Source organism: Suricata suricatta, chromosome X, assembly GCF_006229205.1.
Source record: "Suricata suricatta isolate VVHF042 chromosome X, meerkat_22Aug2017_6uvM2_HiC, whole genome shotgun sequence".
Lineage (NCBI taxonomy): Eukaryota > Metazoa > Chordata > Mammalia > Carnivora > Herpestidae > Suricata > Suricata suricatta.
In genome coordinates this window covers 25,678,395-25,698,674 of record NC_043717.1, presented here as the reverse complement: position 1 = coordinate 25,698,674, position 20,280 = coordinate 25,678,395, and the positions used below count along the sequence as shown (strand labels likewise).

Genomic DNA, 20,280 nt, shown 5'->3' with positions numbered 1-20,280 from the left:
ATTTTTCTTTATTTTCAGGGGCATCTTGTAAGTATCAATTACTGTTCTGTTACATCATACACTGACTCTCATGGACTATGAAGTTGAACACAGATCACTGTTCATTCAGTTGCGAGCCAGATGAGGTAGTTAATTTGCATTTAGAAGCCAGGTTCTAACATAAAAATATGATCTTTAAGTATTAGAAGCAAACTGAACGCAGTGAGATGCTTATGATAGGAGAAGAGCATGGCGCCTAAGACAAGAGTAGGAATAGGAAACTCCCATCTCTCCTTGGCCACCCTGCAGCCATATGCTTATTGAGTGAAAGGGCGGGCAGATCCCAGCAGTATTTAAATCAGTCTGCAATCTCTCACTCTCTGTATCTCAGCACATATAGATGACTTCCTATAAGTTAAGTGATGTATGTTGAGACTTCACCATATGTTGCCCTGTTATCCCTTCCATAAATGACCAAGACCACCACATTTTCTAAATATCTGCTTTTATGTTTATTATCTCCTCTCTACTATCTATTGCTACTTTTTGTTATCGGCATGGTTTTTCTTAATATTCTGTCCTTGTGAAGTCACTGCAACTTTGCAGGGGAATCAGAAGACCACATATGTTTTAACTTATTAGCCTTTTATCATACTTAATTCTCAGCATTTAGCTCTGAGGTCAGAATGGAAAAATATCTTCCACGTGTCATGACTTTCAATGATAGTTTTCCTCGCTGATCAGAGGCACGGTTTGTTTGCTTTTGGATTCAAGGCTTATGTTTTAATAAATAAAGAGTTACATTCATTGATGTGATAATAAATGTTCAACAACAGGAACTGTGGACTAAAAAAATTAAAAGCCCTGACTTGCTACCATGTCAGATAAAATAGACATGAAGAACCACAAGAGCATAGATGATATAAATTAGGAAGTGATAAAATTTTAGTATTTGTTTTAGTATTTATTCCTTTAGCAGCTTTTCTTAAATGGGATTTCTTAAGAGAATTAAGTCTTAGGGGCTCCTGGGTGGCTCAGTCGGTTAAGCGTCTGGCTTCAGCTCAGGTCATGATCTCACAGTTCGTGGGTTCGAGCCCCGCATCGGGCTCTGTGCTGACAGCTAGCTCGGAGCCTGGAGCCTGCTTCGAATTCTGTGTCTCCCTCTCTCTCTCTCTGACCCTCCCCTGCTTGCACTGTCTCTCAGAAATAAATAAAAAACATAAAAAAATTTAAAAAAGAGAGAATTAAGTCTCAGAGAAAGTGAGGTAAGGGCCTGTTTTCTTCTTTCAAGGATGGTGCTTATCTACCTAGTCCACGGGAGATACTTAGATAACTCATTAGGTAGAATGATCACCTTAGGCTTTGGTTTCAGACAATCAGCATCAACATCAACTAGAACATTGTTAGACATGCAAATTCTCGGGTCCTACCCAAGATATACTGAATCTAGAACTCTGGGGCTATGACTCAGCTATCCTGGTTTCACAAAGCCTCCAGGGGACTCTGATGCTCTCAAAGCATGAGCACTCCTGCTCCAGACCATTAGGATGAACCCTCCCCCCCATTCATTGAGAAGGTTTTTCCTAGGACCCTAGTGTTCTCAGCTTCCAGCCAGATAACAGGTAGAGAAGTCTCACTCAACGTGTAAAAGCCTCAACCCAGAACCAACATGTATGACTTCTGTTCACATTTTGAGGGCAGTCAGTAACCATATGGCTAACCACTGGTGTACAGGGGCCAGCTTGCATCTGCTCATGAGGGTCTATTATCACATCTTCCAGCATTTTAGGAGCCCCTGGATATCTTTGTAACTCAGAATTGGCTAGTGTAAGTGTGTTTACACCACTGAAATTGGCAAACACAAAAATTAGGATTTTTTTTTTCCCAGAGAGCTGGTTGTTTAACATACACCAGCACACTCCTGGCCATACACAGGCTTGGTGAATCCACTGGAACTCTGGAGCTGAAATGACACTTCACAGTTATCCTACTTTGAGCAACATCGGCTGGCCCTTGATACCATCCATTTGATGAGTCCTTGAATGAGGGCTGCCCTGGGAAGGGCATGCTCTTGCACAAGGCAGCTCTCTGCAGCCAAGAAAGTCACTAAAGGACCACTGACATCTTTTCCACCATTTGGGATAAGTGTCCTTCCTTGAAGTGAACTCTAAGTGTCATATCCCCAAGTGTACTACACCCTCTCCCTTCAAGAGGCTCTAATATAATTGATCTGCGGTGAACAGCAATATCACGATATCTTTTAATATATGCTGGATAATTCTCCTATGCAGACACACTAGATACTGTTTAAGAAGGTCAAGACAGTTGCTGAGATGACAATGTTTTTTGTTTGTGTGTTTGTTTTCTTCTCATTAAGGTTTACACTCGACTTCCTTTCAGTGAAATTGTGCCTGGAGCAAAAGCCTGAATGCAGCTGAATGCAATCAATAAATATTTGTAAGGTGGTTGGCTAAAATAATTATAATACCTACACAAGGAGTTCTACCCAGAAAAATTAATTTAGAAGTAAACTACAATAGAAACACAGTAACAAATTCACAAAATGAATTAATAACATCATGAATTATTCTTCAAGATGTTAATCAAATAAATAACATGTGTGCTTTTCTACAGAGAAAGGTTGAAGATCTGAGCTCCGACTGGAAGGTGGTAACCCACTTACTTCAAGAGCTCAAGGCAAAACAGCCTGGCCCAGCTCCTGGACTGACCACTGTGGGAGCCTGTAAGTATGCTGAATCACATGCTCTTTGGCCATCGCCCTTTGCTCAGAAGCACAATAGTGGGGTGATCTCTGGATATAAGGGAAAAATTGTAATTACAAAATAGTCGTAAACATTAGTGTTATTTACTATGCAAAATGCCTTAGAGTAGGTTCCTTGGGAACAGACTCTGATCCAGATTGCCAGATGACAAATATATACTGGGGTGTGTTCTCCAGAGATACACTGATGACAAAGAGAGGTACACAGGAGTAGACAGTGAACAAGGTTAAGGGTCATTTTACCATAACAGAGACCTCAGCCATATCCACGGGAGCCTTAGAGCTGGGCTGGCCCTACGGGCTGTCCTGGATTGCAGGGAGAGGGGTGGCCTTTGTATTCCCAAACCAGCCAGTCATTGTCCAGCTTTCAGCTGACTAGTGGGATAAAACGGAGTTTTTCTGGGGCCAAAAGCAATCCCTAGTAAGGAATACCATCAACAACCGGCATTCCAGGCAGCAGGGTTGGGTGTGTTGACCCTGAAAAGCAGGGGATCAGGGTGGAATAGACCTGAGTACAAGCCAACACTGAATACATGAGGATTCCATCACCATGAAGCCTATATCATTTAGTTAGTATTATTCAAATATGCTGATACAGATCAAGGGAATCCTCCTAGAATCTCCCCCTGTCCCTTTTGACAGCAATTTTAAGAGCTCTTCCATGTGTGGTTTGAGAAAAAGAAAACTAGACCATGACTACCACAAGCAGACTTGGGAAGGAATGTTTCTTCACTTAGCCATAGCTTTGACTTCTGTTTTTACTGAATATTTCCAGTTTATTTCACTTCTTATTCATTTGTTAGTGGAAGGTATGCATCAAATCTCATGGCACTGTCAATGCTGGCTTTGAATCTCAGGGGAAGGGAGCCAGAAAATTTTGCTGTTCTAGTTCTATAATTAGGCACAACTAAAAACATCTCAGGAGGGAAGAGTGCTTTGTTTTTTGCCATGTCTCTTTTTCAAAGATCAAATGATTGAAGTATGGAAGCATGGTGACTGATTCTTGAAGTAAAGTTGATTTTTATTTTATATCAAGTAAAAAACACAGCCCCCTAGAAATACCACCACTAGGGTAGCACAATGATAATTCAATAGAAGACATAAATAGCGCTCAGGTTAAAAGAGGCCATAGAATCTGGGGACACTGTGTCTCATGTGCCCCCCGGGGTTTTTGAGTAGTCATCAGAGTTACATTTAATGACACTAGAAACTTGAAAAAGAAGTGCAAGCATTCCTTTTCCTGTTTTGTTTTGTTTTGTTTTTCTTTGTCAATCTGGGACACTACAATTGCCATATCAAGGTTTATATTCAAGTAATTATATCAGGTTTATTTCTTTTTATGACCTATAATTTTTGGTTCCCTCAGCACATATGCATAGCTTGTTCCTGTATACTCATTTATTGGTAGTTGTTTTCTAACTTTCTCTGCTATGTTCAGCCTCACTCTGTAACTCCATAAAAAGATGGGTTCCAATGATTTGTTTATAAATTTGTTGAACTCTGAACATTATTATGGGTTTATATTCCTACTTGAGCCACTTTCCACATGGTAGGAAGGTTCTAAAGCCAGGAGACAGAAATCTATTTAATGTATGAAGTACCTAAATGTAAAAATAATGTTCATAACGGAAAATACATTCCAAATTCCAGTTCCGATTTCCAACATCATATGTGATTTGTTCACTTGATAAGTATTTGTTGAGTAATTTTTATGTATTGGGCATCATACTAGGTGCCGGAGATAATAAATCAAATAAAGAAGAAAATAAATACCATCTTAGTTCTGTCAAGTGTTCCGGAGTGTAATCTATAGTATGATGTCAAATGGACACTTGTTAGAAACGCAGAATCTTGCGCTGTCCCCCAGACTCAGTGAGTCAGAATCTGCACTTTAATAGGATCCCCAGGTGACTCAGCATGTGCACTGGAGTTGGAGAAATATAATCGAGGAGATCAAGCAGGCAGGGTAAGAGAGAAAGGGGGTGGGAATGAAGACATGATTGTCTGCAGTTTGGTCAGGAAAGCTTTTCTACTGAGAGAACATTTGAGAACATGGTAAGCTGATGGAAGTGAGGATGTGAGCCATGCATATATCTGGGAAAACAGACTCTCATAGACACAGAGAAAACAGCCAGAGCAGAGGCCTTGAAGTGGAACAAGATAGAGGAACATCAAAAAGACAGGTGATGCCAGAGCAGAGGGTGAAAGGACGCATGGAAGAAGCAGTGGAAGGCAGCATCTTTCCCAGCTCCTGCCCTCCTTCCTTCTGCCCCTCCTTCCTTCTGCCCGGACTCAGATTCCAACCCTCCCTCCCCTCCCCCAGTCACGTTGGTACTGGTAGGGAGAATCTGGGGAAGCCCTCAAGCTCCCGGCAACTGGTGAGAGCCTGGGAAGTTGGGGTCAGAGCTGGAGAAGAACTGAAAGAGAAAGGAGTTTTCCCAAAAGCAGGGGCTTTTCATTCCCTGTAGCAAACTGACACAAAGCTGGGCCTAAAGCAAAAATGGTAAATGCAATAATGTTAGATGAAAAGAACCAGTAGGCGGCTGGTAGATCCAGAGCTGCTCTTATTCAAAGAAAACATTCTTCTTTCTTTAATGTGGTGGTCTCAACATCAGAATTCAGAATTGTTTATAGTCCTGACTTCCTGACTTCCAGAAAGATAATCTGGAATAAACAGAATATAATAAAGGAAAATCTAATTTGTAGTATGCTTCCTATATGTGATTATTATCTCAGGTATTGTGTTGCAATACAATGTAATTCATCATAGTAAGTTTTTTCCATTGCACTCTTATTGTGGTACTCACCTTTACATATACATCTTTTTCCTCAAACTAATCGCAAAATACATGTATGCACAATTTTGATAAGGTGAGTGTCCCAAGGCTTAGAGAGGGAAAGAGCTAAATTAAGACCACACAGCTGGGAAGAAACAGAGCCAGGATTCCAATCCAAGTATGTCAGGCTCCAAAGCCTGTGTTTTGTTTTGTTGTGTTTTGTTTTGTTTTGTTTTTGCGGTGCCTGTGCTATCTCTTTGTCCAAGAAGCTAATGGAAATTCTAGATATGGAAGCTGCTAGCCAGTAGTTAATGCTATTTAACTCAATCTTGGATGTATGAGGGGAAAAAGTGAGATAGGTTTCTGTTTTTTCTACTTAAGGAGTAGAAGAAATCAGTTTATTCTATTTTAATTTCTTAGGACTATAGAACACTGAACCTGGAATAATCATTGAAATTTTCATCTGCCTGAATATTGTTGATAAATGTGGAAACTGAGACCCAAAGGACTTTTTAAAAAATGCTAAACTAAGCTCCCTCACAGCAGCCTACTTAAATTATATAACATGATGAGGTGGTCCTCCCTGAGCCATATAAATTGTTTCAATTTACAGGATAAATAGGCATGCTGGAGGAAAAATTTGTTTGTTGACACTTAGATACCTGAGTATATCAGTTACCTATCTCTACCTAAAAACACCACAAATGTAATGGCTTAAAACAGGAGGTATTTAATTGCTCCTGATTCTGTGGGTCTGCAGTTGGGCTGTGATGAGCTGGATAGTTATTCTGAAGGTCTGGGTGGAGGTCGGTCCTGTGTATTCCTTTCTGTAGCATCTCAACAGGAGCTAGATGGTCAAAAATGGACTCACACGAATATATGATAGAGGCTGTTGGCTAGAGAACCTTGGTTCTTCACAAAACCTCTTCTTCTCCATTATATGGCATTCTCAGGCCAGTGTTTCAAGAGGGTAAGAGTGGAAACCACAAGATCTCTTGTTGCCTAGACTCTGGAATTCATACATCACTTCTGCTCTATTCTTTTGGCAGAGCAAGTGGTAAGGCCAGCTCAGATTCAGGGGATGGAGAGATAGACCACCTCTTGACACAGAGCTGCAATGTCATTGCAAAGGGGGTGCAAAGAAGGATGGGATATTTTATTGTGGCCATCTTTTCACATAGAACAGTACTTTGGGGGAAAAGAGGGGGGAGCCAAGATAAAAATGTTGGTCTGGTCCAATGTCCTCTGCTACCGCTTCTCAAGCTTTACCTTCATTAAAATCACCCATTTTAGGGGTGCCTGGGTGCCTCAGTCAGTTGAGCATCTGACTTCAGGTCAGGTCATGATCTCACGGATTGTAAGTTCAACCCCACTTGGGGCTCTGTGCTGACAGCTCAGAGCCTGGAGCCTGCTTTGGATTCTGTGTCTCCTCCTCTCTCTGCCCCTTCTCTGCACCCCCTCTCTTTCTCTCTCTCTCTCAAAAATAAACATTTTTAAAAATTACCCATTTCACATTAAAGCACAGATGGTTAGGTTTCAACTCCACCATTACTAAGTGAATAGATCTGGGGTGAGGGCTGAGAATTTGCATCTCTCAAAAGTCCCCGGGTGGTCCTATTGCTACTGTTCCTGGGACTGTACTTTTAGAACTACTGCCATAGCCCAGGATGGTGACAAAAAGAACTTCATCCATCTCCCTCCATGCAGCATGGAGTGGAATTTAAGTTACATCCAGTGCTGTGGAGGCCAAAGGGAACTCCATGATACTTCAGTCCGCTGCTGCTCAAGAATTTCAAAATTTCAAGAACTTTGTAGGTTGAAACATCAAGAAGATGGACAACATACTAAGTCCAAGCAGTATTGGCCTAGCCCAGCAGCTTGGAGACCGTCGGGGAGCATGGTCATGCTGATACAAGACTCCCCTAGAGAGTCTCAGAAACATTTAGGTAGATAGGACTTTCATGGGACTGAAGGCCTGCATGGCAGATGGAGGCAAAGAGCCAGCAAATCTGGTTGTAAATGTCAACACGAATCCTTTCTTATCCACAAGCTGCCGGGTCTGGGAACATTTACATTCCACAATACCCGATTTAGCATTTTTTGAAATAAATTGCATATAGAACATACCAATGTGAAGACTCCAAATCAGGATATTGGAGTTCTTCAAATGTCCCAGGGTAATAACTATGAAATGAATGAGCATGGTATATATAGACACATAGAAGTGCCCATTAATAGAGATTTCTAGTTGATTAAACACTGGTAACACCATCCCTTCCTGTAATTAATTTTGGAGAGAGCAAGTCTCAAGTGTAATTACAAAAGTACTGCACTAGAGGTCAAGAAGCCTAAATTCTAATCTCAGTTGTGCTACCAACTTTTTGTAAAGAGCCGGATAGTAAATATTTTCAGCTTTGTGGGTCGTGCAGTAAACTTTGTCATTGTATATTAAAAGCAGGATTACCATAGACAATGGTATGGCTGGAGTCCATTAACACTTTGTTTACAGAAACCCAAAAGGGGCAGGTGGGTCAAATTTGACCCCGAGTGCCCTGCTCATAGCATCCAGCCCTAGTCCTTCCTATCAACCTCAACGCTTCTGAATTCAAGTACCTGTGGTTCTGCCTAGGCACTCTGTTCCACAGAAGCTCACCTGCTTGCACAGCAGGGTGGAAATGCTGGGGAGAAGACATCCCTGGAATGGCACTCAACCACTAGTGGACAGGAGGTGATGGATAAATATCTCCTCCTCACTTCCTGGGTAGGACAGGGTGACTCTTCATTACTCTTCATTTCCTTACTCTTACTCCAGCACAGCTTTTTGAAACGACTTGTCCTCAAATTCCTGCCTCAGGCTCTACTCCAGGGGAAACACATTTAATACAAGTCATAGAATTAGTGCCATTGTTGTATCTTTTGAACGAATTGTGTTGTGATTTCCATTTCGCAGATGAGAAAATCGAGGGTCAGAAAGATTAAATAGGGACACACCTTGGTGACTCTGTCAGTTAAGCCTCAAACTTTTGATTTCAGCTCTTGATCTTGGGGTCATGAGTTCAAGCCCCACACTGGACTCTACACTGGGTGTGAAGCCTACTTTAAAATAAAAAGATTAAATAATTTGTTCAAAGCTATAAAGCGAGTAAGTATCAGAGTGGGTGTTCAAGGTTAGGTCTTTGTGATTCCAAAGCTTATGCTATTAATCAGAACACCGTATCTGAAGCAGTGATTCATTTATCTTCATTCAAATTTTTGAAGGCTATATTTAAATATCAAATACTCACATAGAAGGTTATTTATACACTTTGAACTTCACTTGCCTCTCTGCAGTTGAATTAAAGTGTTCCAAAGCTATTTCAATAAAACTTCAAATGTCTAGGCAGTTTGATAAAAGCATGAGGTTAATTGGAGCCTAAATCTAATCTTGGCATACCACTATTTATTTGTTTAATTTAAATTGGGATAAAATGATTAATTTGTAGTGAAAATGGCCTTTATCTACAACGATCATGACTGATGAAAGGAAGGAAGCTGTCAGTTCTCACATTCTTACCTTTTGGGTCCCCATCATTCTCAGAAACACAAGGAGGCATGCCACCCATTCATTTCCTTCCCTGATTGCCCTGTTTCCTATGCTTACCTCTGCTTTGGCTGTACCTTTAGGTTAGCTCCAATGGATCCAAGGCTCTCTCTGCCTCAATAAATGATTATTACTCTACTGAATACACCAAGACACACATATACCATTATTAGCTTTATAATTAAACCCTTTAAACCTTAAAAACTTTCTCCAAGTCTAATACACCAGGAGTAAGATTTTGTACCAAAAATGTGAAGTCCCCTCATCAATTATAGTAACAGTTATAAGAAATTAATTTTTTAAAGTTTTTTTAATGTTTTTTTAATTTATTTTTGATACAGAGAGAGACAGAGCATGAGAGGGGGAGGGTCAGAGAGAGAAGGAGACACAGAACCGGAAGCAGGCTCCAGGCTCTGAGCTAGCTGTCAGCACAGAGCCTGACGCGGGGCTCGAACCCACCAACATGAGATCTGACCTGAGCTGAAGTCGGAGGCTTAGCCGACTGAGCCACCCAGGCGCCCCTATAAGAAATTAATCTTAGACCATCCTCAAGACAGTTCAAATCTCTGAGAAACTAGAGACCCTCCAACTCTTGGCAGCAATAAATTAAACAAATCATATTTGTATCCATCAGTGAGGTGCAGGGGGGTTGAGGGTACTTGAAGTACGATGAGACGTTGTCACACCATACAAGGGGAAGTGACAGCAGTAAGCCCTGGCTGGGGAGGCCCTGGTGTTGCTCACATTGATCAGGAGATCTTTCTAATGGAGGCAAGTCCCCTGTCCCAGTTAACAGGGCGGATGCGAGAGTGGTGTCTCCCATTAATGTGCAAGGGAGTGGAAACTAGAGTATTCAGATGTTAATTATCCCTTTTGTGAAGATGACATTCTCTTCCTTCTCCCTCTCTTAACCTTTTGGCAGTTTTATTGCTTGGTTACCATGTCTGGTTGGGGCCAAGCTTTGAGGTCTGAACTGGCAGAGGAAGAGAAGTTCTAATCCATCATTTCCAATGCTTGTTGGAAGCATTCCTGGAAGTGTGTGTGTGTGTGTGTGTGTGTGTGTGTGTGTATGCGTACACGCGTGCGCTGGAGGAGGAGGAGAATAATATCAATGGTTAAATAAAGTATTCTGAGCATAAGACATTTTTCAGTTACCCATGCATCCTGCGTTTTAACAGAAATAAAGGGTTCATTTCAGTAAAATTACCTTAGCCTTCTTATATTATTTAACTCCTTCCAAGAAAGGATATGTGCTGGAAATCACTACAGAGTATGTGGGATTGTTGAATTTCCCCTCAAGCTATTATCAAGTAGAAATTAAAATTATTTAAACATATTCATGAGCATAGGGCCCCCCCAGCCCACAAAAGTAAGACTTCTCCATGTATTCCTAATATTTTCCAAAATGTTGCTGAATCATTTTGAAAGCGAGTATAACTTTACCCTCACAGAAAGAGGATTCCCAAAGGAAATTGTAGCAGTTTGCCCTTAAATTGTAGTTTCTAAGATTGTGATCTGAAAGGTCTTTGAGAGGTCATTCATTCTTCTCCACTGTCTTCAGGAAAGGCTCTCTCTCTCAGAAGCAATCTTAAGGTTAACTGCCTACTCTCTTCTTACAAAATCGAGAGTAGACAGAGTCCGCCACTGCTATCATACTCAGGACAACCTTTCAACTGCTTATCCCATGTGCCAGCTACTGTCTAAATTGTTTTTGAGTAGGAAAACAACACTTCCGCTCACTTCATTAGACATCCTTAGAAGTCTGTTATTAATTTCCCTTCAGACTTAGCTTTTTTAGCATAAATTAGATGAGTGCCCATGGCCTGTCAACAAAAATAAAGCTGTTTCTCAAATGTTTAAACATCTCTGTGGGCCCCCCTTCTCCTCCCCGAGTGTGTTCCCACGTTGTTCTTCTGTTGTAGGCTTCAGAATTGGACCCTGTTCCATAGTTACTGCTCTACTCTGGATTCAATCAGATCACAAAGCCTCCATACCCTTTTCCAACCTTTGTATGATGATATCATTCTTCCTGCTGTTACGTACTACTAGCTCATGATAAATGTGACAACTATTCGAGTACCTGGTACTTTTCTGCCATTTTACCTTAGCCAGGTGTGTCATTCTATACTAGAACATCCAAAAAAAGTTTTCCTTGCAATATAACGTATCTTTAAGTTGACCCTCACATAATTTCATCAACCACGTTTTTCCCATCCTACCTCAACCATAGTGTCCTCCCAGCACTCACAAATCTCTTTCCTCTCATTCACAACCATTGTCCTAGAAAGAGCCCTCCTCATTCCTGAATCTATCTCCCAACCCCACTTCAGTCTTGTATCCTAACATCAGACCACTGATAAATGCCTTAAGGCCAGAAATGACCTCTATGTTAAAAAATTATTTCAAACCTCATCTTATTTAAACTCTGAGTAGCATTTAATGCTGCCAGTCCTGGGTTTTTTTTTAATATTTTTTTTTATTTTGAGAGAGAGAGAGAGAGAGAGAAAGAGAGAAAGAGAGAGAGAGCGCATAAGCAAGGGAGGGGCAGAAAGAGAGGGAGACAGAGAATCCCAAGCAGGGTTGGTGCAGTCAGTGCACAGCCTGACATGAGGCTTGAACTCATGAACCATGAGGTCATGACCTGAGCCAAAATCAAGAGTTGGACATTTAACCAACTGAGCCGCCCAGGCACCCCATCACTCCTGTTTTGAAACATTTCTTCTTTCCAATACAGAACACCATTCTTTGGCTCCTCTTACCTCTGCCAACTACTCTTTTTCCAATTCCTGGCTGGCTCAACCTTCTCAATGTGGCTTTTAAATCTTTGAAGTAATGCAAGCTTGCTTCTCCACATTATTTAATCTCTTGGGTGATCTGATCCCACTGCATGGTTTCAGTTACCAACTCTACATTAAAGTTTCTCACATTCTTTAAATCTGCACCCCTCTTTTGAGTTCTGGGTTGGTACATTAATTCAGAAATACAGTGGTAGAAAAATAAACAAATATCTGTATCCTCCTGAAGCTAATGTTTTGTGGGGATAGGCAATAAAGAAAATCATACAACATGATTGCTTGTTATAAAGTGATAACTACAATGGAAAATAAGGTAGGAAAGAGTGTAAGGAATATGGTATGGAGTATGAGGATGGGCCTGATAGAGACAACTTCACTGGAAGGGTGAAATTTATATGAAAACTTGAATGTGGTCAAAATGTGAGCCATGTGAACTTCTGGGGAAAGAACATTCTAGGCTGCACCATTCCAGGGATAGCCTTCTAGCAAATGCCATGAAATGGGAGCATGATTAATATTGGAAGAACTAGAGTTTCTGGAGCACAGTAAGTGAGGAGGATAGCAGTTACAAGATACAGTTACATGAAGAGAGCTTTAAAGGCCACTGGGTATGGAGTTTAGTGAGCTCCTTGTATATTTTGGATAACAGCCCTTTATCTGATATGCCATTTGCCACTATCTTTTCCCATTCTGTCGGTTGCCTGTTAGTTTTTCTGATTGTTTCTTTTGCCTTGCAGAAGCTTTTTATCTTGATGAGGTCCCAGTAGTTCATTTTTGTTCTTGATTCCCTTGCCTCTAAAAATGAACCGTGGACTGAAGGGGGAGGGGGAGGGGGGTGATGGTCATGGTAGGAGGCACTTGTGGGGAGAAGGACTGGGTGTTATATGGAAACCAATTTGACAGTGAACTATTAAATAAAAAGAAAAATAAAGGCCACTGGGATGACTTTGACTTTGAGTTTGACTTTGTGTAAGATGAAGAGCCAATAGGAGCTTTTGAGCCCAGCAGGGAGAACATTGAACATATGTTTTGGCAAAACATTTCTTGATGTGTTAAGAGTAAACTAAGGAAGGGCACTCAGTGGCTCTGTCAACTAAGCAACCGACCTCAACTCATGTCATGCTCTTGCGGTCCATGAGTTGGAACCCCGTGGCAGGTTCTTTACTGGCAGATTGAAGCCTACTTTGGACCCTCTGTTCCTCTCTCTCTCTCTCTCTCTCTCTCTCTCTCTCTGTCTCTCTCTCTTTCTCTCTTTCTCTATCTCTCTCTCTGCCCCTCTGGTTCTCTCTCTGTCTCAAAAAAAAATAAACATTTAAAAAAAGAGCTTAAAAAAAGAATAAACTGAAAGACTAGAGGAGAAGCAAGAGAGAATCAGTGAGGAGACTAATTGAATAATTTACATGAGAAACTATGATAGTTTTGTCCAAAACAGGGGCAGTGGAAGTGATGAGAGGTGACCAGGTTATGGATGTGTCTAGAAGCTAGAGCCAGCAGGATTTGTTGACAGATTTGACAATGGGAAATGATGAGGTTTGTGGCATGAGAAAACTTGTAAGAATGGTGTCATTTACTGAGTTCGGGCAGATGCTAGGAGGTACAGAGTGGTGGGAGACAATATAAAAAAATAATGCTGTACAAATTAAGTTACATATGCCTACGAGTTATCCAAATGTAGATGTAGAATAGATAGAGAGATATATATGCCTTGGAGGTTAGAAGGAAGATCCAGTCTAGAGATGTAAATATGCAATTCTTAGCATACAGCTGAGCCATGAGGTTGTGTTAATGAAAGCCCGGGGGTGAATGCTGTTAGAAAAGATATGCAAAGGCAGCCTTGGAGGACCCCAGTAGTAAGAGGTCAGGGATACAGTAATGAGTAGTCATTGAAGTAAGAGGAAAACCAGGACAGAAACCTAGAAGCCAAGTGAAGGAAGTAGATTAAAGAGAAGGACTGTTAAACCATGTCACATGTTGCCTATATGTCTAAGTAAGATAATGCCTGAGAACAACCTTGAATTTAGCAAACCTGGATAAAGCAGTAGAGGGATGTGGTATTATTAGAGTGACTGAAAAAGAACCCATATGCCCAATAACTCACTCAGCATCTGTACTTGGGTATCTCTGAGTCTTCAAATCTACCATATCCAAAATTAAATGAGTGAATTTACTATCCCGTCTTCTTCTCTTGTGTCCCCTGTCTCAGAAAATTACCCCAACCATTCACTCAAGCCAGTACCAGTAAGTGATCACAAATGAATATCTCTTTCTCCTTTGGTTTTCATGTCCAATCAACCACCAAGTCCTACTGACGTTGCTTAAACATCTCCCACATTATTTTAGCCATCTCCATCCCTTCTGCCACCATCAAATTTTTCCTGGGTACTGGCCTCCTAACAGATCTTACTTAACTCTCTCTAATTCATTTCCTATATAAACATGCTCCACAAAATTAATACTGCAAAATGTAAACCTCATTTTATTATAATCCTTAAGCAGTGTCCCATTGCTTTTAGAATAAATCCCCAGATCATTAACATGTCCTACAAGGTCTTACATAATGGTTCCTCTGTTTACCTTTCTTGTTCCACTGTCTACCTTTTTCTTCAAAGCCTAGCCTCTCTGACATTTTTGGTTCCTTTAGGATGTCTCTGTCTTCCTGACAAATTGTCTGACATGTTTGGGCTCAGGGTTTCCCCCCTCCTACTCTCTTACCTGGATGACCTCTCCCCTTATTCTTTATTTATATCTCAGTTGTATCTTTTATGCCGCTGAACTCTTTCTTGAGCCTCTTATTACACAATCCAAAAGCATAATTTTTTTCTTTCATATCCTTATAATTATTTTGATTTCTAAGTTATTTATGTAATTGTTTTTCTTTTCCTAAGAGATTGTAAGTTCTAGGACGATCCTGTTTTATATCTTGTTTATCAACGTATATGTACCCTCTTGTATATGTGACTTTTATTCTGTGACTAGCATGTAGTAGCTGTTCAACTAATATATTCTGACCAAATGAATAGTACATTTATTTTTGAATTGTATCAAATAAGTCATCCTTCTGTGTAATTATAATACCAAGGAGATTAAATGATTATATGCCTGTCCAGCTCTTTTGTGGCTGAATCAGGACTCAAACCCTCATCTGCTAAGTCTAATTTCAGTGCTTGTCAGTATTCTTAAATACCAATAAATACTTTTTTCTGTTTAGATGCAGCTGACAGATATGTTTATCCTCATGTTCTCAGTGATAAATCCCGTTTCTTTAAGACTGTAGTATTGATCAAATATGGATACACTGTGGCTTTGATGCACATCCTGCAGGCTAAATCTCACCCCCATCTTGTTCCTTAACTTTCATTCTTGACCATGTCTTGATATACAAATTGAGAATCTGTACTTAATGTTGTAACATGCTACCTCCCTTTTAAATATATACCCTTAATTCCTTCTTTCATCATGAACATTTTTTGAGAAAATATGTTTTATTCTCATCTTCCAAGTGCTTGCCAGTCCATGATGAGTTCATTAAATAGGCATTCAATCTACCTATTCTAATATTTAAGAAAAAGTGCCATCAGCACTGACTACACCAGTGCCTAAAATGTAATATAGACCTACAATAGGAAAATAAAAAGTCAAAATTAAAATGCCCTCCATTCTTGCTTCTGAGATAATTATCATAACTTCAAAAAGATAATTGTTCTCCAACATTAAAAAAGCAGGAACTAAATACTATAAATTAGTCAATCTTTGATGTCACTTCAGCTTGTCAAGGTTATTCTTTATTCTTGAAGAAATTTTTGAATAAAATATATAAATAAACTTCCTATAGTGTTCACTATGGATTATAAGTGGAGGAGGTAGTTTTACTCCTCAAAGTGAATTTAAAAGTTGTTTCTTCTGTACTAGTATTTTTTCCTTGACTCTGATCTGGTGTTAAACTTTTTGGCTTACTAAGTACAGCAAGATCAAAAGAGAAGCCCTATTATTTTTCTTTTAGTATTATTATTTTTTTTAATGTTTATTTATTTTTGAGAGAGAGAGAATGACAGAGAGAGAGGGAGACCAGAATTTGAAGCAGGCTCCGGGCTCTGAGCTGTCAGCACAGAGCCCGACATGGGGCTCCAAACCGCAAACCATGGGATCATGACCTGAGCCACAGTTGACACTTAACTGACTGAGCCATCCAGGCACCCCAGCCTTATTATTTTTCTTACCAATTTTTATTTATTTAAGGTAAAATGTGCCTTTTTCTACTGAGCCTGCCCTCCGTGTTTAACAAATAAGGACGTAGCTCAGAATTGAATTGTTTGCTTTGAATGAGAGTTTTTTTCAAGGTCAGGACCCAGTTTCACAAGAAATTTTGTTTTTTCCAATACGGCTGACATCCACCCCCACCATCTGAAAGACAAACTTTTCTAATAAAGCTTTCAGATTCACTGTGCTCTCTGCACACCGCTCGCAGATCTCTGGAGGTCACTCACAGCACGTGCAGCAACCCCAACAGGGATAAGTAATGAAAAGATTCTGGCTAAAAAGCTGACACTATCACTTCTAACCTCCTCGGATGAGAATATAATAAGCAAGTTTATAGACACAAATCTCTATGATTCTGGGGATTTCCATCTTGATCTCTGACTCCAAGGAATATGTGAATGCATGGATTTGTATCTATTATCTGAGTGAATAAATGCTTCACATTGAGCATATTGAGGCAAAGCTATTTTAACAACAAAGGTTTGATGTAAAGCAGGCAAAACAACATTGTCACTTCGTGTTTAACTCTGTTAGAGGGTCTCAGAGGCCTCACAGTCAGCTTCCACTGCAGTAATACCCAGGCATATCATAGCTTTTTTTTCAAAAATAATACCTGTTTCATTTCAGTTATTCCCTCGGGCTTTTTCATTGACCTAAACATACCTGGTATTTATCTTATAGCTAACATGCATTAAAGCCTTGCCCCGTACCAGGCCTGTTGCTGAATATTCTTTGTGCATCCTTCCATTTTATCTTACACCAGCCTTACGAGATAGGTAGCACATTATTTTCTTTTTCACCATAGGAGGAGAGTAATGATTAGAGAAAGATGTTATCCCAAAGACAACCAGATAATACTTAGTGGACACGGCATGGTTCCGAGACCGTATCTTCCTAAATTCCATGCCTATCTTTAAGCGTTTATGTTAAATATACTTGATCTTAGTAGTGCAGATGACGCGATGGACTCCATTCTGCCACACTGTTCATACTCTTATAGTGTATTTTCTAACTGCAATTCAATGGCAAACCTCTTTCCCCTTTCTTTCTTCTCTTGTACGACATTCAAATCTCATATTACAGCTATGTGTGTCGACTTCAGTCTTAGATAATAGCACCCTTAATGCTTAGTACCAACCTTGAGGCTATTGAAGTGATTTTAGTAAAAAGAGGTATATAGTAGTTCCCCCACCACCACCACTTTCTCATTCTTCTTTGCATTTCCCCTGGAAGATAGGGCCATGGGAACAAAAAAACAAAAAAACAAAAAAAAAAAAAAAAAAAAAAAGGAAAGAAAAAAAAGAAAAAAAGGAAAGGAATTGAGATGATAGGCCTGTTTCTCCCACAGTGTAACTATTGAGCTTTATTTATTCTCCCAGTTGTGCATCAGTCAGTGCAAGGTCAAACATTGGTACAGCCGCAGAATTGTAAAAAGTAGATGTGGCACTATGGTACAGTGGCCTGCTACAGTTCAAAATCAATTTTAAAAAGCCAAGTTAGGGGCTCAGTCTGTTGAGGGACTGACTTGGGCTCAGGTCATGATCTCACAACTTGTGGCTTTGAGCCCCACATGGGGCTCTCTGCTGTCAGCCCAGAGCCCACTTTGGACCCTCTGTATTCCTTTGTCTCTGCCCCGGCTCGCTCGCTCTCTCTCTCTCTCTGTGTCTGTCTGTCTCTCTTTCTCTCTCTCTCCCTCTCTCAAAAATAAATTAAAAACATTAAAGAATTATTTTAAAAAATTATAAAAGCCAAGTGAAGCAGCACTCCATTGAATCTCATCTTAAGGAACACTGCAACCTTCTTGTTAGGCCTGGCTTTCCAGAAACTTTCCCTGGTATTTGCCTTGTTTGGTAGCTGTGGTGAAAAAGTGGGCCCTCCTATTTACTTCGGCCTGAAATAATTGAAATGAATAGTGACTTGGACTTCAACTGAGCACACAAACCCGGAACCTAGGCTTCATCGTCTCCTCTGGGGAGCCGCCCCTTCTGCTCTGAGTGATAGATGCGCCCCGCCCAATATGTCCCCATTCCTCCGTTTACCTCTCATCTCCAATTTTAACTGCTCCCATGCTCTCCGCGTTTTTATGATTGCTTCTTACGGTAGGTGTCCTCTAAAGATTTCACTTGAAGCAGGGCTTATATGCTTTAAAAAATACTAAAGGCCACTGGACCAGATAATATGGAAATTTCTATGAAAATAAAAGGGAGCAAAGTTAACAACCTTGTTAGAACTCATCAAAATGGAAAGCGCTGACCTCCCTACTTACCCAGTGTCCCTCTTAAGTGTGCCCCTAAACCAGTATGTATTTTTCACATGTGGATACATCTGAGGCATCAGATAAAACCCAGTGTGAGAAAGGCAGTCGGTGCAAGTGGATTGAAATCATGAGTGGGCAGAAAAGATGAGGACAGTAATAAGCCATACTAAAGATGTACACTCCAGGAATAAATTGGCAGCGGCACACTAACTAAATGACTGATCAGGCTAGCCAGACTGCCCCATGAGTAGCAACAAAAACAAGTTATGACTACAGCCAGCTCGGCTGGAAATGGAGAAAACAAGACGTCGAAGCCAAATGGTCATAGACAATAGAATTCTTTACAAGTGCGTATTATCTTCTTTGATCTTAAAAACATGCCTGAAGAATGAGTATTACCATTTTCCATAGCTGGGGAAATGGGATAAGAAGGGACTCAAGATAAAGGTTTTATTGTTGCTCAAACTATACCGAGAATAGGAATTTATTCACCAAATCATAGCATGTTGCAATTAGGGGATGCCTTCTGAAGCTGGGTAGATATAATTAATTCGGTGGGGCAAATGAAAAAACTCCTTGCTTTATAAAGTAAGTTATCTATAAAACGTACTATTTCAGTAAGAGGTATAGGTTAAGGATTTTAGGTCGGGGTTTGCAATTTTTTTTTCTGTAAAAAGCCAAATAGTCAATGTGTTTGGTTTTATAGGTCAGAAGGTTAGCTCTGCTATGGAAGCGCTCAAGCATTAATAGATGGTACATAAATGGATGAGTGCACTTATGTTTTAATAAAACATTATTTATAAAAGTGGGTGATGGGTTGGATTTGGCATGAGAAGTGTGGTGTACTAACCCCCTCTTCTTGATAAATATTTGCCAATAGATGCATAATAGCTAATAAAGGAAATATAGATTGTTGAATGTATTTCCCTACTCTTATTAAGGCTTCCTCCGAGGAGAAAAAGATTTATCAGTAGCATTTTAAAGGCTTGCTCAGAAATAGGAATACCGTTTGCCTAGCATAGGATGTATATTTGTAAACCCCTTATAGTAAAAATGAAGAGAAAGTAGGAATTACATGGTATAATTATTTTTTTACATTTATTTATTTTTGAGAGACAGAGAGAGACAGAGCACAGGCAGGGGAGGGGCAGAGAGAGAATGAGACACAGAATCCGAAGCAGGCTCCAGCCTCTGAGCTGTCAGCACAGACCCAATACGGGGCTCGAACTCTACAAACCAGGAGATTATGACCTGAGTCGAAGTCGGACGTTTAACCAACTGAGGCACCCAGGCACGCCACATGGTGTAACTATTAACAATGTTCTGCTGTTGTTGGAAAGGCATTTAGTAATCCCTATATAAATAGAAGAGATTTAGAGGACAAGCCACAGACTAGGAGAATATATTTGCAAAAGACACATCTGACAAAGAATTGTTACACAAAATAAACAAAGAACTCTTAAGACTCACCAATAAGAAAACAAACAACCTGGTTCACAGTGGCCCAAAGACCTTAACAGACACATCACCAAAGAAGATATATAGGTGACAAGCAGGCATTTGGAAAGATGTGCCACATCATACGTCATCATAAAAATGTGAATTTAAAAAAAGGCAAGAAAAAATAAAAACAAACAAACAACAACAACAACAACAACAAAAACAGATAGACACCACCACAAACCTATCACAAAGGGCCAGAATCTAGAGCATTGACTACCTCAACTGCTGGCAAGAGTATAGGACCAAAGGAACTCTCTTTTATTACTGGTGAGAATACACAATGGTATAGGTATTTTGGAAGATAGTTTGGTGGCTTTTTTACAAAAGAAAATGCTCTTACCTTCTGATCA

At 40.1% G+C, this 20,280-nt stretch overlaps 1 protein-coding gene across 9 annotated transcripts in view; it reads left to right on the top strand.

Annotated features, from left to right (window-relative positions):
- DMD (dystrophin) overlaps positions 1-20,280 on the top strand; it is a 1,657,593-nt gene that overhangs the window by 982,799 nt on the left and 654,514 nt on the right. For all 9 annotated transcript variants that reach the window (XM_029929473.1, XM_029929472.1, XM_029929470.1 and 6 more), the window contains one exon: positions 2,614-2,722. In XM_029929473.1, the coding sequence (XP_029785333.1) occupies positions 2,614-2,722 (109 nt within the window). The remainder of the gene's footprint in view (positions 1-2,613; positions 2,723-20,280) is intronic.